The sequence below is a fragment of the Magallana gigas genome, chromosome 6 (genome assembly GCF_963853765.1).
Source record: "Magallana gigas chromosome 6, xbMagGiga1.1, whole genome shotgun sequence".
Taxonomy (NCBI): Eukaryota; Metazoa; Mollusca; class Bivalvia; order Ostreida; family Ostreidae; genus Magallana; species Magallana gigas.
Genome location: NC_088858.1, coordinates 4,290,692 through 4,315,890, shown reverse-complemented (window position 1 = coordinate 4,315,890; position 25,199 = coordinate 4,290,692). Strand labels below are relative to the sequence as shown.

The 25,199-nt window shown below is 34.2% G+C and overlaps 1 protein-coding gene across 1 annotated transcript; it reads left to right on the top strand.

Annotated features, from left to right (window-relative positions):
- On the top strand, positions 1 to 24,868 carry LOC105348161 (potassium channel subfamily K member 13). The gene is made up of 3 exons (XM_011457479.4): positions 1 to 1,084; positions 20,465 to 21,562; positions 24,289 to 24,868. Exons 1-2 carry the CDS (start codon positions 724 to 726, stop codon positions 21,367 to 21,369), a joined length of 1,266 nt encoding a protein of 421 aa, XP_011455781.1. The 5' UTR covers positions 1 to 723; the 3' UTR covers positions 21,370 to 21,562; positions 24,289 to 24,868.
- The last annotated feature ends 331 nt before the right edge of the window (positions 24,869 to 25,199 follow it).

Genomic DNA, 25,199 nt, shown 5'->3' with positions numbered 1-25,199 from the left:
CTGGTCGTATGTATTGTCGTAAGGCGTTCATTGGTTAACAGTCGTGAGATCGCTATAAGCAGGGACCAAGCCTGATGAAGTCTATCGACAGCGCGTGTCGCTCACTTTTAGTCTTCAATTGACTGCAGTACTACGTACCGAAACATGGACCGACCAGCTACCTACTTATATACACAACCGCACCTTCAAGTTTTATTCGTTTAAGTAAAAAGATGAGAGGAAAATGAAATGCTCAGTGGTTTCGGATCGCCGTGGAAACGGTCAACACAGTGCGTAAACAAATGGACAAAGCAGATATATGAATAATTACGTGGAGATACGGAGACCGTGTGATTGCCATCCTCTCAGGAAAGACTCTTTTATTGTCCTGTATAGCCTGAAGACCCGTCGCTACCTGATGAAGTGGTGCCGATCAATCAATACCCGGATAGCAAATTTTAATATCCATTGATCAGACCAATCATACACAAGTTTCGACCAGTGGTACTACTCAACAACATCCCGGCCTCGGTAATCAGTTGTTTACAGGATAAAAGTACCTACTGTTGCTTTTTATTTCCTTTACTAGTATCACAACGATGGCTTCCGGAAATAAAAAACTTTATATATTTGTGATGAACCGGGAAACTGTTCTCCTATGGTTTTCCGATTAAAACAATGTAAATGTGAGTGAAATTAAATTCAAAGATTTTAAAAAGAGAGAAGAATGTGTTACGAGTGCCGATGGTTTCGCTGAGGGCAGCCATGACGCGTCCCACTCAGCACGGATGCTGCACTCTCCTCCACCTTCGAGAAGACAATGCCAGGTTCATCCTTCTCTTTGTGGTCCTCTTACTGTACATGTTTGCTGGCGCATTCTTGTTCATGAGTCTAGAGCAAGAGAACGAACAAAAAGAAAAACAGGATTTTCAAAACTACCTTGAGGAGTTCTATAGCCGAAACCCTGACGTTAACAAAACTGAGTTAGAAGGTCTCCTAAAGAGGTATGGAGCGGCTGAGACCGCCGGGTACGTGGGCAACAAGAGACCCCGCTGGGATTTCTCAGGCTCCTTCTATTTTGTAGGAACAGTTATTTCAACAATAGGTAAGTTCTACACGGTATTTCTTTATGTTTCTCCAATTAAGTTAAGTTGGACCATTTTGTTTAATATAGTATAAAACACAGCTTGGCAATTTGTTACGGAAACATTGATGCATTAGCTTTTTGAATGAATAAAATATGTATCCTAGAATAAATAGACCCCTTAAGGTGATCCGTGTTGCTTTACCTCTGGGATTAGAGTTCTTCTCCTGAAAAATTGGTTTACACGTAACCTTTAAAGATGACATCATTATCATAGTCATTCGGATGATTTTTGCACAGAAATTATTTGCTCAATCAAGCCCAGGGACTAGACTTCAGTAGTCTAACTGACGTTGTGGTGTTTTAAAGGTTCAATGCAATTATGTCAGAAACTATTATCATGTAGATTCAGAATTGTCTGGTGTATAACATTTATTTAATGAAGATTAATATTACAACCCGCGTGAAGTGATTTTTATTCTCATGTTCTGTCGCTTCCTCTCTAATTCTGTTTTCAGCTCATAATGAAAAATCTATGCCCGAATGGCGGATGTTAAAGTTAATCATACCTTGAAGTTTTTTATTCTTTATAGCCGTGGCTTGTACCAAGATCAAGCGGCGACATTTCATAATTGCTTAGTCAGGCCTTAAGGATAATTCATAAATATATGGCGATCTATTCAGATGGCCGAGCAGTTCGTCAATATAAATGGAATACCTAATTATTACCCTTGTTTTGACTACTGTTACAAAACGGCAGATTTCTGATTGACTTGCTGGCTAATCAATGATCAGCCTGACAGATTGTTGAAATGTGAGATGTCAGAATTCCAAGTACACTTCATCAATTTTTCTTACCTATATTGTGGCCTATTCACAAATGACCGCGGTACGATAAGGTAATGCTGGTTACAAGTAAACGCAACATTCTTCATGCACAAAATACTAGTCTTAGGAAACCATCTAGAGATTCTATTATGTAATGTTGCAGACAAATGAAAAAAAAAACTGTTGACGATCTTGAGCCTTACAGTCTAAACACAATAAAAAACTGAAATAAATAGCTACCAAGTTCATACTCTTATAAACGGGGTTTGAACAATTTTAAGTATGTTTTACATATATATATACTGATTCATAATTGATAAAGGTTAAACTGTTTCACCTCAGATTACATGAGTATTCATGTATGTTGAGTAGCCATTGAATTAATACTTCAATACTATATACTAAACTAATCTTCTTTGATAAAGTTTGTATTGCACACGAATTTTGTTTACAACACCCGCATACTCTTACTGACTATGATGAATATTTATTATGATCAATCCACCTATGACAAAGTAATATTGTTTATGTTTTGGAGGAATAGGATGAAGCTCGTGTTATGTATGACTAAGCACTCCTGTGATTGGTGAGATTTTCTTCACGAAAGTGTGAGAGAGCCAATCAGAATATCACTTCAATGATTCTTTAACACGAGAAAGTCTAATGTCCTACGGTCAGAAAGCACAAGAAAGAGTAACCCGAGGTTGACAAGGCCTTAATTCAAAGAAATATTTAAAGAAAGGGAAACTTCTTTAGATATTATTTGAATTAGTCCTCAAAGGACGTTCTTGGTACAACATTAAACAAGACTCCACGCGAGAAAATCATTTCTGGTTTTCGCCTAAAGCCGGACTCGGTATTACTAAGAAAATGCTTGGCTGAGGATAGTATGTACAGGGTGTTAAATTTACTTGCATTTTAAAATACTTATGCTATTCGAACACAATCGGAAAAGATGTAACTTATTAAAAACGAGGCATCTCGTATAAACTTTCTCTAATGAAAACGAAAGGATTTCGCAAAATGTATTTCATCAGGAACGGAAAAAATATTCAATTAAGATTTTTGAGAACCCTTGTAAACATGCATATCGATATTGATTTTATTAATAAAATACTGTTATACACACTATACCACAAAATATGCGTAAATGCTTGATAACATATCGCAAACAGATATGACACCTGTAAAATACATCGCATACTGATAGGCTAGCATTTAGTAGCATTGGATAAACTTGAAATTTACTAATGAAAATCAATACGACAGTGTATTATAAGATATCGATTTTTACGTTTTCACAGATACAAAATGATTCCCTTGCTGTAAGATAACACAGGGTATTCTTTATGCTTGTATGAAGATAGCAGCTGTCGGGTATGAAACTAGGACCAGAACATCATTGAACTTAAAAAAATGCATTTTATTAATACTAAAATATGACATCACAAAGTTTTGTTCGTTGATCTTTAGTTTACTTTAAAGCAATATGAGCTGTATTTTTTAAAATTAATTTTGCTGCGAAAACGTGCCTATATAAAAATTTTGCATGCAACGTAAATGTATATGATAGATGAAATTAGCATTTTATAAGAAATGTTTCCCCAGTATAAAATTTATAGCAAATGAGTTTTGTACAGGATGACAATAATGTAATTTTGCTTCAATATGGGCCTCTAAATAGCCTTTGTAGCAATGTAGCTATTTGGTCATACGTTTTATTATATCAAAGTACTGAAGAACTAATTGGGTACGATTATAGAGATTCATCAATATGGCTATCATACATTTAACAACATGTTTTTTTTTCACTTACGGCGCTCTAATTTCAGCATGTTGAATACTCTGATAATATCTTTATTTTTACAATAATCCCCTCTTCTATTTCCGGTAAAAGAGGTGTATCTCAGAATTGCAGATTTTATTTGAAACTGCGTGTTAAAATGATAAAGTAATCCAGTTATCAGCAAAGTTGTTGATCTTAACACTGATCTATAGCACATTCTTTATAAAAGACTTTATAAAAGCTTTTTAGTGTAACAAACTTATTGTATAAAAAGATTAAGACCAACCGTTGCAATTTTCACTTGTCCTCAGTCGTGTAAGAGATGAATAAGCATTGCAGTGTAGTGAGACATTGTAGTAAATACAGAAGCGTGATTTAGGACTGCAGCGAAGCCCGCTTTAACCATTTCTGGGTTCACAATCCTTCATTTTTGACACGGATCATATTTAGAACCATTTTAACAAGACCTTGGACTTTCAGTAGGACGTAACTATTTATTTCTTGCGTCAAAACAAGTTAAAAATGACGCTGGTTCAAGCGTTTACACCGTTTGCGTAGTCATAGCTCAAAAGCCAGACAAATCTTGTTGATTTCAAAAGGCCATATATGAGTGGCCAGCGATGAAATAGACAGGCCTACGTCACATTGCTGCTTAACACAAGTATCCAATGTCCAAGCTCTTGTTAAAATGGTTATATTTATTGACAAATGCCAAAAGGATTTGACACAAGTTCCAAAAAACTTAGAATGTCCCCTCCTTGTACATAATATATTACATTTACAATGCCATACAATGCCAGTTAACATTTATAACAGTTACAGAATCTATATTTACTCCACACAAGGAAATGAACATTATATACAAGGTAACAACACCCCCGGACCACGCAGTAACCTAGTGCAATTATGTTTATAAAAAAGCTACAGAACTTTGTATTTCAATACATGTATTACATGACAAACGCAAAAAGATAGAGAGAGCATATACTACTTCTTTTTCCAATGGATATAGACATTGTGACGGCTTATGAAATAATAGAAATATATAACATTACATTACATAAACTTTCACATTTGTCCAGAACGCATTGTCATTCTGCTTGAGTCTGAATAATAATTAACTCAAAATGTTATCTATATTTAAAGATTAATTTACTTTTAATGTGAAATTGGACTGGCTTACAAAAGCACTGAATTTTCAAAGTGGTAATAATTTCCTTCATTCAGAGTTTTTTTTTGCTTGTAAAAAGGTACTTGAAAGGCAACTAATGCTGGGAATAAGCAGGCGTGTTTCAAATATAAAAAAATTTATATTTATGCAGTCTTTATAAAATGACAAAATAGTTGTTAATCAAACTATTAGTTAGTGGTTTCTAACTGAGCTGTATAGCTACTGTAGTATAGTATTTATGATGACCAATGGCCTAGTTAAAATGCCAAATATTGGTGTCTCATATACCCAGAGGAATAACAATGATAATGCAATTGTTATTGCCTCTCACAATTCACATCGATGTTCTTAGAAGTCGTTGAGAACAGTTGATCAAGTTACACATTTTAATTAGTTCACTTATCACGTGACACCTCAAAGGGACTGAACATTCAAGTGCATCCTTTCTATTCTTACTGCGGCTTTGAAATTCCAAGTTTACAGAAACTCGATACACAGTAAGTCTCTTCTAATTATTAACAGATCTTAAGAAGCAGGCATAATTTCTTTGTGATGGAGGATCTGAACCGAAGGATGGCCAGAATGATAATGTTCAATACCAAAGACAAGTGCTCGAATGTTTGCGACAAAAGGAAGGCGCCCATTCCGCATGTTTCCAAGAAACCGCTGACCAAGCCAGTTTTCTATCGTTCAAGCATAAGACTATCGATCAATCTTTGGACTTAATCGAAATAAAAAAAAAAAGGAACTTTGGTTTACTTGCACGGTTACCGTTACGAGAATGCTAGGTGTGTTGATTTCTTATTACATAATTCTCTGCTGCAGAAACAAGTCGTCTTGACCTAGCTGATGGCTAAGCCTCTTCATTTCTTGAAGACTTATGCATCGTTCAACAGCTTCTTCTAAGAACTTGTAGCTTAATGCTTCTCTTTGCCTGTGAAGTGAAAGATACTGCATATCCAGTGTTGAAATAAGGAAAAAATCTGTCCTTAACTTGTCCAGCAACATCTTCTAAATTGTTATCGAGTCACTTTTAGTGTTTGCTCTTGCTTTGACTAGAAATCAATAGAACTCAATCTTTTCAACAGCTCCGCGTGTCAAGATAAGAGGTCTTTGAGAATAATTGCATGCTCGCAAAGCTTCGAGCAGATGCTTGGTTTGTGAAATGAGGATAAATGCATGGCAATTTGGACTTCTTGAGCCACGCGGTCGATGATGATGTCCTTACATATTGGTCAGGCTCGGTTACGAGTGTTTCTTCGTTTTCTTTAATTACTTCCTCTTAAGATCCATGTTTTGCACAATCTCAGTTCTCTCTGCTTTGAAATGAACAGTTTCATTTACTCACGTTTTCATTGCCTTAGAATAAATTTATGATCAATGCACAAAAACTTATACGCAACATTCAAGCATGTTTAAGAAATTGAATTTAAAAAAAATTATTTTGTAAAATCCAATTACAGCATCAATTTCTTCTAACATTTGAAAACATGTTTTCATTGGTACCGCTTTAATGAAACGTCCGGAATGTGAACATTTAACTTCAAGTCCGCATACAATATGTTCATTCACAGTAAAGAGTTCTTTTTTTCCCGATGGTAGTTTTGCATGTTACGGAGAAATTACTTTTTTGCTTAAACCGATTCTAGGTCTAGCTTCATCACATGCCTGTTAACAAATAACACTGTTTATCTCTATTGGGCCAATGTTTAGTTTAGTTACCGAAGGGCGAGGCAATGGTAAAAAGATAATTAGAGACCATCGAGGTTTAGTTGGGTGATTATTTCAATATACATTTTCTATTTAAAAAGTATTAAGGTTATGAAAAGAGTCAATAAACAATAAACACTATAAAATGATTGTCAATACGGCTCTGGCTGAGAAGTTTTCAGATGACATTGGTCGGGTTTTTTTTTTAACTGCGAACATTTTCTTTTATCATTCAGACAGATTCATTTGCATTTAATGTAGTTTGTCAGTTATCCAAAGCTTACCCGAGAATAGTGCATCAGCAGGAATACTTTGTTTTATTTTCTGCAAATTACATCGATTTTTCAGCAGAGAAAAAATTACAAGCAATCCCGCGGTATGAGACAACCGTATTAGAGATGATTTAAAAAAAAAATGACTAAATGAATACTACTGTTTTATCTTTAATCTTTTTTTTATCCATAGAATCCTTCTTAGAGTTGTCTACAGACACATTGAACCTTGTTATCTCTATGTGTTGTCTACAGACACATTGAACCTTGTTATCTCTATGTGTTGTCTACAGACACATTGAACCTTGTTATCTCTATGTGTTGTCTACAGACACATTGAACCTTGTTATCTCTATGAGTTGTCTACAGACACATTAAACCTTTTTATCTCTATGAGTTGTCTACAGACACATTAAACCTTGTTATCTCTACGAGTTGTCTACAGACACATTAAACCTTGTTATCTCTACGAGTTGTCTACAGACACATTAAACCTTGTTATCTCTATGAGTTGTCTACAGACACATTAAATCTTTTTATCTCTATGTGTTGTCTACAGACACATTAAATCTTTTTATCTCTATGAGTTGTCTACAGACACATTAAACCCTGTTATCTCTATGAGTTGTCTACAGACACATTAAATCTTTTTATCTCTATGTGTTGTCTACAGACACATTAAACCCTGTTATCTCTATGAGTTGTCTACAGACACATTAAACCCTGTTATCTCTATGAGTTGTCTACAGACACATTAAAGCTTATTATCTCCATGAGTTGTCTACAGACACATTAAAGCTTATTATCTCTATGAGTTATCTTTAGACACATTGAACCTTGTTATCTCTATGAGTTGTCTACAGACGCATTGAACCTTGTTATCTCTATGAGTTGTCTACAGACACATTAAATCTTTTTATCTCTATGTGTTGTCTACAGACACATTAAACCTTGTTATCTCTACGAGTTGTCTACAGACACATTAAACCCTGTTATCTCTATAAGTTGTCTACAGACACATTAAACAAGGTTATCTCTATGAGTTGTCTACAGACACATTAAACCCTGTTATCTCTACGAGTTGTCTACAGACACATTAAACCTTGTTTTCTCTGTGAGTTGTCTACAGACACATTAAACCTTGTTATCTCTATGAGTTGTCTACAGACACATTAACGCTTGTTATCTCTACGAGTTGTCTACAGACACATTAAACCCTGTTATCTCTATAAGTTGTCTACAGACACATTAAACCTTGTTATCTCTATGAGTTGTCTACAGACACATTAAACCTTGTTATCTCTACGAGTTGTCTACAGACACATTAAAGCTTATTATCTCTATGAGTTGTCTACAGACACATTAAAGCTTATTATCTCTATGAGTTGTCTACAGACACATTGAACCTTGTTATCTCTATGAGTTGTCTACAGACGCATTGAACCTTGTTATCTCTATGAGTTGTCTACAGACACATTAAATCTTTTTATCTCTATGTGTTGTCTACAGACACATTAAACCTTGTTATCTCTACGAGTTGTCTACAGACACATTAAACCTTGTTATCTCTATAAGTTGTCTACAGACACATTAAACCCTGTTATCTCTATGAGTTGTCTACAGACACATTAAACCTTATTATCTCTATGAGTTGTCTACAGACACATTAAACCTTGTTATCTCTACGAGTTGTCTACAGACACATTAAACCTTGTTATCTCTTTGAGTTGGCTACTGACACATTAAAGCATATTATCTCTACGAGTTGTCTACAGACACATTAAACCCTGTTATCTCTATAAGTTGTCTACAGACACATTAAAACTTGTTATCTCTATGAGTTGTCTACAGACACATTAAACCTTGTTATCTCTACGAGTTGTCTACAGACACATTAAACCTTGTTATCTCATTGAGTTGTCTACTGACACATTAAAGCATATTATCTCTACGAGTTGTCTACAGACACATTAAACCCTGTTATCTCTTCGAGTTGTCTACAGACACATTAAACCTTGTTATCTCTATAAGTTGTCTACAGACACATTAAACCCTGTTATCTCTATAAGTTGTCTACAGACACATTAAAACTTGTTATCTCTATGAGTTGTCTACTGACACATTAAACCTTGTTATCTCTATGAGTTGTCCACAGACACATTAAACCTTGTTATCTCTTTGAGTTGGCTACTGACACATTAAAGCATATTATCTCTACGAGTTGTCTACAGACACATTAAACCCTGTTATCTCTATAAGTTGTCTACAGACACATTAAAACTTGTTATCTCTATGAGTTGTCTACAGACACATTAAACCTTGTTATCTCTACGAGTTGTCTACAGACACATTAAACCTTGTTATCTCATTGAGTTGTCTACTGACACATTAAAGCATATTATCTCTACGAGTTGTCTACAGACACATTAAACCCTGTTATCTCTACGAGTTGTCTACAGACACATTAAACCTTGTTATCTCTATAAGTTGTCTACAGACACATTAAACCCTGTTATCTCTATAAGTTGTCTACAGACACATTAAAACTTGTTATCTCTATGAGTTGTCTACTGACACATTAAACCTTGTTATCTCTATGAGTAGTCCACAGACACATTAAACCCTGTTATCTCTTCGAGTTGTCTACTGACACATTAAAGCATATTATCTCTACGAGTTGTCTACAGACACATTAAACCCTGTTATCTCTACGAGTTGTCTACAGACACATTAAACCTTGTTATCTCTATAAGTTGTCTACAGACACATTAAACCCTGTTATCTCTATAAGTTGTCTACAGACACATTAAACCTTGTTATCTCTATGAGTTGTCTACTGACACATTAAACCTTGTTATCTCTATGAGTAGTCCACAGACACATTAAACCCTGTTATCTCTTCGAGTTGTCTACTGACACATTAAAGCATATTATCTCTATGAGTTGTCTACAGACGCATTGAACCATGTTATCTCTACGAGTTGTTTACAGACACATTAACGCTTGTTATCTCAACGAGTTGTCTACAGACACATTAAAGCTTGTTATCTATGAGTCTAAAGAGAGCTTAAAACTAGTTATCTCTATGAGTTGTCTATAGACAATTTTACCTTGTTATCTCAATGAGTTTTCTACAGAGAGCTTAAACCTGAGCTGTTTACAGACATATTAAATCTTGTTATCTCTATGAGTTGTCCATAGACAGCTTAAACCTTGTTATCTCTGTGAGTTGTCTACAGACACATTAAACCTTGTTATCTCTATGAGTTGTCTACAGACACATTAAAGCTTGTTTTCTCTGTGAGTTGTCTACAGACACATTAAACCCTGTTATCTCTATAAGTTATCTACAGACACATTAAACCTTGTTATCTCTATGAGTTGTCCATAGACAGCTTAAACCTTGTTATCTCTATGTGTTGTCTACAGACACATTAAACCTTGTTATCTCTACGAGTTGTCCACAGACACGTTAAATATTTTTATCTTTATGAGTTGTCTACAGACACATTAAACCTTGTTATCTCTATGAGTTGTCTACAGACACATTAAACCTTGTTATCTCTACGAGTTGTCTACAGACACATTAAACCTTGTTATCTCTTTGAGTTGTCCAAAGACATATTCTATCTTATTTTTTCGCATTATGAAATCGATTTGTTTAGTGTGATACAGCAGTGTGTTTTTTCTTTCTTACTTACACTGTATATTACTATACCGCTGTAAAACTTAAACATCGTATGCTCTCTCCTTTTCTTACATTATAACAAGCACGCAGAGGGATAAAACGAAAGTGTTTTTTAAACGTCATAACAGAAAGTTTTCGGACACTGTTTTTCGAAATTGATACAAGAGAGATAATTATTCATTATATACTCGTGTGAGGTAGTGAAACTTTAACAAGGGCCAAGATTCGAGGTCTAGGACCCGACAAAGCCTCGGTCTACACTGTGAATCTTGTCCCCTCAGTGGCAACAAACTAAAGACAAGAGTTGTATCTGTTGCTTTATTTAAGACGTACTTTTTAAGGTATCTAAGTAGTTGTTTTTGGCTAGTTTAAACAAACCGTTAAAGGTGTCTACGTAGTTGTTTTAGGTATTTTAGACAAACCGTTTAAGGTGTCTACATAGTTGTTTTGGGGTATTTTAGACGTACCATTTATGGTGTCTACAGTACTGTCTTTGGTATTTTAGACGCACCGTTTAAGGTTTCTAGGTAGTTGGTTTTAGGTATTTTAGACGTACCAATTAAGTTGTCTACATTGTTGTTTTTTGGTATTTCAGACGTACCGTTAAAGGTGTCTACGTAGTTTTTTTGTATTTCTGACGTACCGTTAATGTGTCTACATAGTTGGTTTTTGGTATTTTAGACGAACCGTTTAAGGTGTCTACAAAGTCTTTTGTATTTTAGAAGTTATTTTAGGTGTCTACATTGTTATTTTTGGTATTTTAGACTTACCATTTAAGGGGTCTACATAGTTGTTTTTGGTATTTTAGACTTACCATTTAAGGGGTCTACATAGTTGTTTTTGGTATTCTAGACTTACCATTTAAGGGGTCTACATAGTTGTTTTTGGTATTTTAGACGTACCGTTTAAGGAGGTTGGCACCTGAAATAATAGTAATGTCAATCATCCGGAAACCACTTGGATATAAAGATGATGACCTAAAATGTTCATTTATTTATTTGTGACCCATGTCACATGCCATTTTTTGGAAATATAGGGCCCCAAACAGAAATGATAATGTTCCTGAAATATTTGCTAAAATTTGACATAGAAATTGATAATTTGAAGAAATCAAACAAATATTTTTAGTTTGAACTATCATTTAGTTATGATTTTAATACAGTATGAAGTTGAACACATGTAGTGAATATAAAAGTAAACTTTAAGTCAAAGTTTGAAAATTCTTGGTTTACTGGTAGCTTCAAAGGCAAGTACATAATGAACTTAACAACAGATGTTACAAAATTTTGGAGCAATCAAATTATAACGCAAATAAAAAAATTATAGTAATGTCATCTTTTCAAAACTTTGCATACAAATAGAAATACATTTAATGTCTCATTTAAAAGTAAAATAAGTAAGTAAATAAGGGTCACATCTCAAAAATTTGAGATATAGCATGAAATAAGCTAATTTAAGGCAAAAATTGGAGTTATTTTGTTCTTAATTTCTATGAAATATAAGCTAAATATGCCAAAAAATATCGATAGAAATATCAAAATATTGTTTAAATATGTTTTTAGAACATCATGAATATATCGTAATACACAAACTGTCTAGAAGTTTGGTCTGCCCTAAAATTTAGGAAGCTAAAGTAACAGTTCTCTAAAATTAGTGAGTTATGTTCATTTTCTTCTTGAAAACCTTTCGCCACAAAATAAAGTCCCTTACTTAACTCTGTAAAAATGTAATTTTTTAAAAACAATTTTATTCAATATAGTTTATTTGACATTGTAAAATATAAATATACTACTAGAATTCATATATGATGCAGAATTTTCAGACTAGAGGTGACCCAAATAGATACTCAAAACCTAAGGAGCGAACCAGTTTTAGGTGTTTACATAGTTGTTTTTGATATTTTAGACGTACCGTTTAAGATGTTTACAGAGATATTTCGGTAATTCATCCGTACATACATATACGGTACGGTAGATAATTTGGCATCTGTACCGTTTAATGTGTCTAAAAGCTGTTTCTGTGTTGAAGCTGTTCTTTCTGATGACTATACTTTATTGTTAAAATTTTTTGCAACTTGACAACGACTACCTATGGCCTTGATCAATAATAGCCAACGAACATCAAAGCGATTTCCGGCGCGTTCGTTAGGGATATGCATTATGTGTTATTTTCACATAATTTAGACATGAAATTGTTGAGGAATGTATTTATTGTTTTTTCTGCACCTCTTTCGAAGTAATTCGGCATGCATTTAGCATATGTTTTAGCGGTTCAAAGTAATTGCAGTCACAATTTATGCTATACATAAGTTTATCTACCAATCCAGTATTTGCTGAACTAGCATTGTAACATTTTTGTACACTCATAACTGTCGTGCATTTCTCGCCCAATTTCACTCGGAATTTAACAGTTTAATGTTACTTATTCGTGTTACAAATATGAGAGTCCTTATACTGCTGGGTACATTAGTCACTGAAATGTTCACAGCATGACTTGGTCGACAACCGTGTTACATGTTGTCGTATTTAACAGTACATTGGTTAACCATCTAAACTGACAGTTATTTATGAACACGTGTGTACAGTAAAGAGGAAAGGGGCTTGGTCTTAGCAAATACCCTGGCTAATATCTTTAATTTGTTATTCTTAGGTTTATCACATGTATAATTTTGAAACAAGTGAAATAGACAGAATAATTATGTCTCGGATGTAAGTGTATTAAAACATTTCTTATTAGAAAAAAAATCAAAATGATTTCCATCTTTTCGAGACAACCTTTACAGGTTTTGGCTTTGAACCCTAAGGGTAGTTTTCTTTAGGGGCTACTGAAATGCCATTCTTTTGTAATCGTTAACTTTTTCTCATTTTTAAATCTACATTCACACGCATATGGCTTATCCGACTGTAGGACTTATAAACATAAAAAGAAGAAACACAATTTATAACCACAGAGTTTCTTTTTCGTCTGTGTCTATTTAAAACGTGGAACTTGTTTTTTGAATTATTACTTTCAAAATATTATAGATTTACTTGTATAGAACCAGGAGCAATAAGCATGCATATAAATTATGCACTTTATACACGTTTATAAATAAATGAATATTCTATTTTTCACAGCCTACCTGTGTCATCAATGATATTTGCGATTTCGATTAAATCCTCATATCTGCAACAAATTGGAGTTATGGCAACCTGCAAATTTTAAACCACAAAAGTAAAGAAAATGGGTGAATAAGGCGTGTAAAATGCTCATATGAGGAATGAATAGAAACTGTAAAATTAAAATATCATATAATCTGATACTTTTTTTAAAAAAAATAATTAAAAACAATGTTTATTTAACGTAACATTGGTTTGCTACCCTTAAATATTTTAAATACTTGCAATAGGTTGATTTAAACTGGCGTATGCGTGTCAAAACCTCCAAATAAAGTCATTTTTATAACTTCAATACCTTTTCTTTTATAGAGTGGGTCTAAGCTCCATATTTTTGTCATAATATGAGGTTTAATGGCATTTAAACCGATTTTAATTAACAAAAATGTGGAGAGATGACCCACTATACTTTAAAAATGTCATATTTGTAGCCCAACAATTGAACATTCTAGAAAAATAATGCAAGTCCGTGAATTCGTGGCCAGCGTCTCATAGTCATATAGCATTCAAAAAAGCGCTTTGTTGAAAAAAAACGCACCTTGTTGTGAATGAAATGGCTCAGTGGTTAGAGCACCAGTAACTTACAGAACTTGGATTTTTAGGTTGTGAGTTCGATACCACCAAAACTTAAGGATTTTTATTTATTTTTTTTTAATTATCGTTGTTTGAAACATTTCAAACTCAATATAATTAGAAATTACCCTTTTGTAAACTTGTATTATAACATATCAAATATATTCAATTGAAAAAAATGTTAAATTTGAAATTGTATTTTACCACTAAACCAAATGGACTGTTACGCCATCTTATTCCCCCATCTTCTTTAACAGAAGAATAAAGGATACGAAGGAATTACTTTCACAAAAAGTTGGTTTTGTTGATTTAAATTGGCCAAAAAAGGACATGCTGTTTAAATCAATATATATTACGGTATATGGATTGGTGTCCGTAATATTGTTTCTTATGTATAAACAGGAATTGCATGATCCTTGCATGGGAATACCGGCATCTTTTACACATTATGAGCCAAAATAATAAACGTCGCCAGTCTTTAATACGTAGAGTTGAGAGTAGCTACTTTTATGTCTATGTCAATAATTCATACTTCAGTTAGCAGCATGAACGCCTTGGTTCGGAGTGATAAAAAAATAATGTGTTTGCCAGCCAGTTATAGTATTATAGAGGTTTAAGATAGTTCGTACCATAATGAACAATAATTTTCTGCAATATACACAGAAAGTCCGCCTCATTCATTTTTATCACCTACCAAAGTACAAAACAGCACTAAGTTATTGTTTCTCTTATTTCCAACAAGAGCTTTAAACAAGCCGTCGAGCTTCTTTCTAGAAGGATGCCTCGTCACTCCGCCATACTAACTCCATTAGGTGATAATGGACCCTTGAGCGGACGGCGATGCTCTTTATTTTCAATAAACGTGAACACAGACAATTTGTGTAATAGCGTACATGACCGTGGCGAATTATTGGTCCGTGTTTAGAACCAGCGGGACTCCCTATAGTACACAAGACGCTTGCTTCTACCGTACGAAAGTAACTCGAATTCCTTAATGAAATGAAGCGTCGGACTGATATTCCTGCTGCCTTCTCACATTTCCCGACAATGACGTCTTCGGCGATTTCTGTAATTTAGTTAGCGTTCTACTGGGATACCCTCAAACATCTGGTTTAATGACCGTGCGCCAAATTTTACTTAGGGTCAGTGGGTAAAAAAAATTAATTAACAAATGTTACACATTTTATAAACATCTTGCAATGTTTAATCTGTGCATATAACACCAGACAACATAAGAATAAATGCACCGATGAATCAATGGTTTTGATTTGGGCGAAGGACCAAAACAATAGCTTCCTTGTTGTGTTTGAATATCAAAGCTTTGTCAGTTTTTAATGTCATTTTGTTGTCGACTTTGTAGGGACATAGTATTGTCATTGATCTTCGGATAAGTGATCACGTATTCGCCAATTTTATGCATCAAATAAGATGGGGACTGCTCTCTAGCAGGAATTCCTTTCAACCACTGCGGAAAGAGACTTCCGTTTTCAGGGTGAATCGTCAACGATGGGATCAAAACCAATCACAGAATCAGCAAATATCGAACTTCAATCAGTTGTCATATGAACTTCTCGATTAGGAAATTTATCAATAATAATTAGAATGATTAAACAATTAAAATGAGGTAAAATTTTAATGCAGCTGTAACCATCGCACTACCGCTTCCATTGTTGTATTTGTTGAATACAAAACATTGTCACATGTAATACGCAGAACAAAGGCAAATGTTTGTGATGCTGTTTGGGTAGAAGACAAAGAGCATGATATTCATTATAGCATTGAATCATTATTTTTCGAAGTATACAATCTCATAACTGCAGAGGTGTGTGCATACAAATTGAGTAACGCGCGTTACTCAATTTGTATGCACACGTCGCTGCAGTGATGAGACTGTATACTTCAAAAAATCATGATAAATGCTTATATTTACATTTTTTTTAACTTCATGCCTTGTCTGCTGTGATTCAAACGTTAAAATTCCTATCTTATCCTAAGGGTAAGTTCAAATTAATGGAAGACCCACGGTAACAGCCACAAGCGTGAACTTTGATTTTCGCTTGTTATTTGCAGTTTACAGCGTTCAACGTTTGTGACGTCATAATAAAACTCGTCATTTTAACCTTTGAGTACCCTGTGTGCATTGCAGTGTTATAACTGCCGTAGCCTTCAACACACTTTACACGCAAAAAATATGTGGAATATAAATATATCTGTTTAATGTATACGGTTGTGTGTTTAAATCTTGCAAATGTTTTGAAACATATCGATACCGAAGAAAGGAAATGATCTCAGTAAAACTAAATTTGTTGTTACGTTAACCTATCCGCTGATATCATTGATAATAAAACATCACTTCCTTTCGGGATTAAGCGCGTAAATAACGGTTGGTCATCAAACTATCTACCTACAGATCTTCCTGTTTTGTGGTGCCTGTACAATTGTTTCACGTTATATAACGGAACTGTATGTCGACATGGAAAAGTGTCATGCACATACAAAATTAACGTAAATAGCATATAAAATAGATTAAAGAAAATGACTTACATGCCAAATCGGAAAAAAACTACAACTACAGACTGAATAACGATAAAGGGCAAGTCGAAGCAAACTATTCGCAAATCAATAAAGGTAAAATGCAAATCAAAAAAAAAAATCTTTGCTTGTCAACAGACAAGATATTTATGTCAACAAAACATTATTTTGAAGGTTGAATGCAAAAGAGTGTATTCACACAAAACAAACAAAAATTGTTATTTAAACCGAACTGTACGAAGGAGCTTCTACATAGGCGATATACGCGACCATATTGGACAGTTAAACATATTTGAGTAAGTGTCCACGACATTTTCGCATTCTCTCTTTGTTACCCAGACATTGAGCGGCTTCAGCCGGTGCTGTACAGCAATAAATACTGTCTACCTAGTAATCCTCCAGTAATACACGTGGACTCATTGTATTTTGGTAAATCAATAGGCATGCCAAATAACTGCATCATAACCCTTTGTCGAAATGGCTATACCCATAATTATATTTGCACATTTATTTTCGACTCCGTAATAACACGACAAATCTATTTTTCCGTTGAACAAAACATTTATTGGATTCTCTGTTTTTGTGAATCGGTATGAAATTGGACAAAACTTGTTAAGTAACTTAGGTCTCGTCAGACAATAATTGCTAAACCAGTCATAGGATTCGTGAAAGGGCCATTGTTCTTCTAAAATAAACAGTGCACATCAAATTAGTATCCAAATTCAAAACTATGTCATCGATTTCAGTTTGAATGCTTATTCCGAAAGTTTGGTGACACGAAATTTCAAGCTTTTTAGGTTATGAATCAAATTTCTTTGGAAATATTATATTTGATATCAGGTTTTGGAAATTCTTAAGCTTTCATTGTCTTTGAGATGAAAGTACAGCTACCCAATCATTGACTTAAGTGTGTATGCGATGTTATATCAAACTAGAAAATGACAATTTTTTTCACCCCAAAACGGACTAAAATTCTTATAGGTTTTGAAACCACCAATATCAGTTAATGTGATTGATTAGGTAACATTGATCAAATAATTTTACTTTCAGACTATAAACTCTCGGTAAAAGGATCTTACTCCACAGAATCGTATCTTTTACCTATCTTGTGAACAATTGTGCATAATATATAGTATCTTTATCGATAAATCTTTGCTCGTCGAAATCCACTTAAGAAAAATTGTATTCATTATTGTCGTTGATAATAAGTAGAAAACTTTTTCTCTCTTTCGTGTCTGAGAACCTCATAGGTGTTCACATCATGGAAAACTCGAGGTACCTTTGCTCTTGCAAAAGCGAACGAAAACTGGCGTTGATTGCTGGATTTTGCAAATCTCAAAGACAGGAACGCTGCTTTAATGATGCATTATGTAGCAGACTGAGATCTCTATTTATTGGTTGATAAACATATCCTCAGTGAACTTTTACACTTTATCGTTTTCTTAATATTCTTCGGCCAATACTCATCTCATAAATGCCATTTCAATGGAGACCATCAGAGCTATACATGGAAAGAAATTTCGACAACACATTATAAAAGAAATGCGTCTGAAATAGGTGCAAGTCAGTCTCTGTCGGTACTTTAAGCAGGAATGGAATATTAATGGCGTGTTGACGCAGTAGAAGCGCGGATTGAGCCATAAGGACTGCTGATTCCATCATAACTGAAATCGATGGAGCTATTTTATATTTTATGGTGCTTATCTTGTATATATAGTAAACCCCTTTTATAACATGCTCGTCTTTTAATTCCTCCTTTATTGACATGTCGCAGTACATGACGATGTACATTGTATATAAAAGACAGTCAGCAGAACACAACGATTTTACAGTACTATGCGAGTAGCTACTTCTTTGTTATAGACTGGCCTACATCATGGAATAAAATCATTATAAGTGACCTGACCACCGCCCATTTTTACTTGTTTTTGTGGCAATAATTAAATTAAAACTAGTCAGACTTTGGGTATTTTTTAAATTAATAATTGATTTATGTCTAATGAACCTTTCCTTCTTTAATGAACGTTTCCAACAACAGACATCAGTAAATGTCGTCAGTTGACACCCGATACAATTGATTACACCTGTGGTGTGTAAAACATGTCGTGTCGTTTGCTTTTGGAATATTTTTTATCTCGTATTCTTTTATACTGCGATTTACTTATACCTTGCAAGAAAAGAATATATCCCCCTCCACCAAAGAAAAACAAATATCCCCCCCCCAAAGTAAAAAAATCAAATTCTTTGAAACCCCCCTTCTTGCCGTAATCTTGTATAAAGACAAAGCTATAGGCTTTTTTCTAGGCTTTTATATAAAGAAGTACATGCACTTTGACATTACTAGAGAGGATAAAATTTAAATGAAAAAAATATGTTAAGGATATAATCACAATCATCAAATGTTTTTAGGAAGGAAAAGTATAAAACGTATTAATTACAAAGAAGGTTTGGTTTTAAAATAAGGAGGAAATGCTTTGGTCCTCTCTGTAGAATTCGAAATGTTCTTAATTATTATATTTTACCCTTTGATACAATTTAATTAGATCTTACTACTGGTTATATTGCTTTCTTTGCCGCATCCATGAATAGTTTCTATTCTATTATGATGCTGTCAATGTGTATGAATTATTTACAACCCACCATAGAATAATGTTGAGTTAATTACAATTTTCTAGTGCACATTGCGTAATCTTTACACTCCGTATAAGACGCAACGATTTAAAGATTTTTTTACTTAAATCTTATACATATTTACTCGAAAACTGATTCCTCTACCGCAAACAATCCTTATAGTATCTCATTACACGTACAGGAAACTAGATCGGAGGCCGGCGGTCGTTTACTGAACTTCAGTGTCCCAAAGCATATCATTCCAGCTGAATCATTGCTCATTTCGTCAGTGAAATAACATCAGTGATATCACAAAAATAACATTAAATACGGTTCCCATAGTAAATCACCCCCAACAACAAGGGTTCTCCCAGTGTAAGGTCCTCCCCCGGGATTGACCGTGTGATCGACCGATGGCCCTTATCATGTAGGCTTCTGATAGCTCTTTCAAGAAATACATTCAGAAAATCTGAATTTTTGAGATCATGGTATCGGCGGTATCGATAAGAGAAGCAAAACAGAGGACATTAAATTCTTGTCACGTTTCGTAAAGAAAAAGATAGATTTCTTGGTCATTATAGCTAAATAGTTTTCGATGCATTTCTCAATGACTGAATAATAAGAAATAGTAGTTTACATATTGCTGTTGGCTCCAGTTTAGCTGTAGTGTTTCCATGTGATCCCTTTAACTTACATCCAATTAGTTTTTAAATCATTTATCTGATCAACATTTTAAAAATGTTGTACATGCGTGACCCTCCTTTTTTACTCAATGAAAAGTATATTCACCTTTTATACTGCTTTTAAATGTTAACTTTTTCCCCCTTTTTCCCCTTTTCAAAAACAACCCCAAAATACGAAAAACCTATCTAAATGTGTTTTCTTTAGGACTATGGAGAAAAAAAGTTATCTCGGATAAAACAAACCACATAAAACAACTTTCATCGTGGAAAATCAGTCATCTTAACAAAGCCAGTATGACAAAAAAAAATCCAAAACAAAATGTTAAATTCGAGAGAGCCATGTATGGTTTTATGCTGCAAAGATATTAATACTTATTTCATGATATCTTTTAGGATTTGGAATGACAACCCCAAGGACCGTTCCTGGAAAGATTGTACTAATATTCTATGGATTCTTTGGTTGTGCCAGTGCTATTTTATTTTTCAACCTTTTTTTGGAGAGAATTATAACATTCCTTGCTTACATCCTTCGTGCTGTTCACGAACGGGAGATGAGAAGAAAGTCCGGAGGGAACGGGTCACGTGACTCAAGAGACCGAAGGTCGTCCCAGACGTCTGATGACGACCACTTGGACACGTGGAAGCCCTCGGTGTACTGGGTGATGCTGATTCTGCTCCTGGGAGCCATCATCGTTGCTTGCTGTGCATCCGCCATGTACCACCCGGTAGAGAACTGGACCTACTTTGATGCAATATATTTCTGTTTTGTGACGTTCGCCACGATTGGATTCGGTGATTTAGTGGTTAGTCAAAAATCAGACTACGATTATGTACAGTTGTATCGAATAGGGAATTTTATCTTCATTGTGATTGGGTGCTGTTGTATATACAGTCTATTCAACGTTACATCCATTGTAATCAAACAGTTTTTGAATTGGCTGATTCAAAAAATGAACTGTCGATGTAGGCGTCGACCGAAGAAGTCTACGGGACGTAGAAATGCAATCACTCCAGGCCATCTCCAACGACATTCTAAATCCAACGGCTCCACCAAGGCGCACAGCGTCACAGTGGAACCGGACAGTGATTCCGAGGGCCGCAGGAACTCTGACGAAATGATCTCCATGCGGGATTTCTTAAATGCAAACAAAATTTCGCTAGCAATGATGCAAAAGCAACTTTGGGAAACATCTCAAAGAGGAGGAGGAGGGGGAGGGGTGTCCAACGGGGGTGGTTTTCAGGGACCGGTTGGTCCTTTAGCCATTTTAGACCGAAAATTAGGCCAAGAAGAAGTATGATATATATCAATTCGTGCAAATAACTTTTTCATATAACATTCTGACAATCCTGAAAAGATTGATTCGTCGAAAAAGGCATACTGTGATAAAAACTGTCCGAAAGTTGTAAGAAAGACTGCTATTGGCAATCATTATTCCTGTGTTATATCTCAACAACGACGTGTTTTCAATTATCTGGTAACGAAACATTCTGGTAAGTTATGGATAATGCTTCCCATGTTTTATGCTTGTTTTTGGAAATAATCTTAAAGAACGTTGATTTAGGTATTAAATCGAAAAAGACTGTTCATCACTCATATCTAAAATCTACTTGATAAGGAAATTATATATCCCATTTCATAATATGTGTACATGTTCATCAGTAGTTCCGCCATATTTAAAAGCATGAGGTTAAAAATTATTATCAATCCACACGCAAGGAAATATTTTATGGGAATGGGGCTTGGCTTTTTATTACTTGTAACATACACCGACTATTGAACAGTTATTTCGCAACAACAGCTTAAATATCAGAGTGTTGTGAAACGATGGAGTATGGAAGTCACCTATTGGACATTTTGACAACTTCTGTACCAAAGTACGCTGATGTCATTTGAAATAATCGTCAAGCTATTGATGTCACCAGACTGTTACCTGCCTTCTCTAATGGAAATTAAAATCAATAGGCGTAAACAATGGTGTGGATTCCAAGTTCACCTCGTCATTATATCCCAGATGTCCATTGATAAGTGTATGTAGAAGCACACAAAACAACGTAAATGGTTAGAGACTATCAAGTCATAATAAAAAAAAAATACATTCATTCGAGGAAAAAACCGTATTATTTCATACTATCGGGTATTTTGGTCAATGATATATCAGAAAATTGGATCAATTTATGATAATGCAGAGTCAAGTTCCTTAAAAAGAAATACTGGAATCGGGGTTTTTTTTTCTGACAAAAGAGATTACTCATGGGCAAAACTAACAGAAAATCCAGATTCCATCAAGGAAATCACGTATAATAGGTGTAATTTCTCTTGTCAATATTCTTCCCGTTTTAGAAGAAAAATCTTCGGCAAAATAATGGTATTTATCATTTTCTCAGTAAATGTCAGGAGTCGGTTGGAATTTCGTTTTTGCCATGTCTTCTTTGACAAATGATGAACGTGTACAGAATAGAAGACAAAGGCAAAAAGTTACAGTGTAATATCTCAGATAGAGAAGTTTTCAGTAAATCTCGTGGTTGTAATCATGAATTATGCACACAGATATCAAGCGAGCGTCTCCGAGAAAAGACAGAAAGGTGTCGACAGCTTTTTAAAAGTTCCATAATTAGATCTGAGAATACTTCGTTCACGATTAACACCTAATTATAACTTCCACGTTTTATCTTTACGGCAGATAATTGCCTTGTGACGTCATCTTATCATCCTTCATTGAATTAAAAACCTTTCTACTAATCAAATCCCGGTTAGGTAATATCAAAATTCACCATTGTCTCTGTTATAAATAGAGATTTGGAAGGTTTTGATTTGACATCAGCTATGCTTGGATTAAATTCATACACATTGTAAACAAGGTCGACATCCCAATTACTGAGATAACAAGAACGAATTTAAACTATTACTATATTTCATAAAAATCATTTTGAAATATGAGAGCTTGTGAAAATGTTCTTGAGCATTAAGTGTTTCAACAAAGATCAAAGTTCCCCAAAAAAATAGAACCATAAACGCCTGACCTGAGTTTGACATGAAGCCATTTAAACTGAGACGATTATGTTCATATTATTGTCTCCTTATGCATGACATAACTATAGATTTAATGACAGATCAAATGGTCATTTAACTAATACTAGACTTTGATCCGTGCGTGCACGGGTTGGCATATAACTTATGATATCGGGCATTTACGAAATAGATACATCGACACGCCGCTGTATTTTTGACATTTACATAACCAAGCTTTAAGCCTACAATAATTCTATTAATTTCACTACACTCTGCTTAGTTAGAAAAATCTAACTGAAAAATCTCGGGACGGGCTTTCACCACAGTTAAAACGCCTCCGATAGGTACACTCGTATAAATCAGGGACGTATATACGTCCCTGTATAAATGTAGCCAAAATTAGCATAACTCCGAAACGATTTTGGACAATAACAGTCAAATTATTCACAAAAACAATTTTGAGGCTGTAAATATCTTTCATCTAAAAATTTAATTCATACTAATGAAGAAGTCAACACTTTTAACAGACTTTTTTCCTCGCTTTGAATTTACACACCATGTCGACATTCGGAACTCTCGGGATTTTTCATATTAAATGCATCGAGTTAGTGTTATATGACAAATTTTCAATGAAAATTTACACGTATTTGTAAGAATGTTTCTGAGTTTATCCATAAAAATGTGATATTTTGGAAACATAAGTAAAGAGCCTCCTATGATTTAGCATGAATGTAATGCGCATTCGCAAGATTGTAAAATCCAAAATATTAAGAAGATTTCCGGATTTTTAAAAGGAATTTTCTTTGATTATTAATTAGCGAAGCTTGATTGAGAAAAAATAAAAACAAATTGGTAATCTTCAAGTACCAATGATGTTTAAAATATATAAAACTAAAGACAGACAGTACTCATCCGATTTCTCGGTAGCCCAAAAAATCGAGTCTATTATTTTAATATAGTAGTAAAGATATCTTTCAAAAAAACTTTTGAATAGCTTAGACACATTGTAAATCATACTGTGACATACAGAACAGTGTTATATAGTTTAGCAACTTTTACATGTATTTTTTGCATAGTGTCATAACTGTTCAGTGTTATAGAGTTTTCTTTATGGCAGGATAAACTTCTCGAAGTTTGAATAATTGTCAATTGAATTTAAACTTGTAGTCAAATTATAATAACCTGACCATTGTATATTGCTCGACAGACCACCCGCTGTGAAGACAGGAACTGCCAGCGTCACTTCCGGACACCTCAAGGTCACAAGGTTGCGCATCTTTTTCTTATGTTCTTATTCACGTCTCGTTTCTTGACCGCGGAGATTATTGATATTTTTGTAGGATTTTATACGATGAAAATGTCTTTTATGAATATATGTGCAATTCTGTTAGCCATTGTTGAAAAATGTAAACTAAATGAATGCACCATTGTCTTTCATGACCTAATTAAGATTTTGTGACCTACATGTAAAAGAGGATATTTTAAGTTTGGACTCAGCCAACGTGGCTCTGTTAACGAACATTGTATATAATTTGCTATTATTTACATAGAATCAATATTCGAAGGAATATCAGCATGTGTCTGAAACTAGAAAAATTTGTATGTATGTTTAGCCATGACACTGTAGTTAATTCTGACATATTAATTTAATTGTATGAGATGATATTCAATCACAATTAAAATATCAGACAATTTGGTTATATATTTGAATTAGTTTGAATTGGTTGTTTGCTATTTAAATTTGTTATGTTTTATCAAGAACATTTACCAATAAATTATTTCACGACGTTTTTCTTTAAATTTTCATTGGATAAATCTATTATTCATAACATTTCATCATAACATGTCTTTAATTTTGACTGTCATCCGTTTACACTTATCTTCAGTTTAATGTCGTAAATAAAGGCAACTTTATGCTTCAAGTCAGTTTCGGGAGACCAGTTTCGGGGACCTTTCAAAATGATATTCTATTCACATATGTACAAGCATTTAAATATACAGTTACGCTAAAAAGGACAAGATATGCATATTAACAGAAAAATTAGAAAATTCTACCCCAAAATGATTTTGTTTTTTTTATTTGGTAAGACTATGTTATCCAATATTAATAGGAATAAC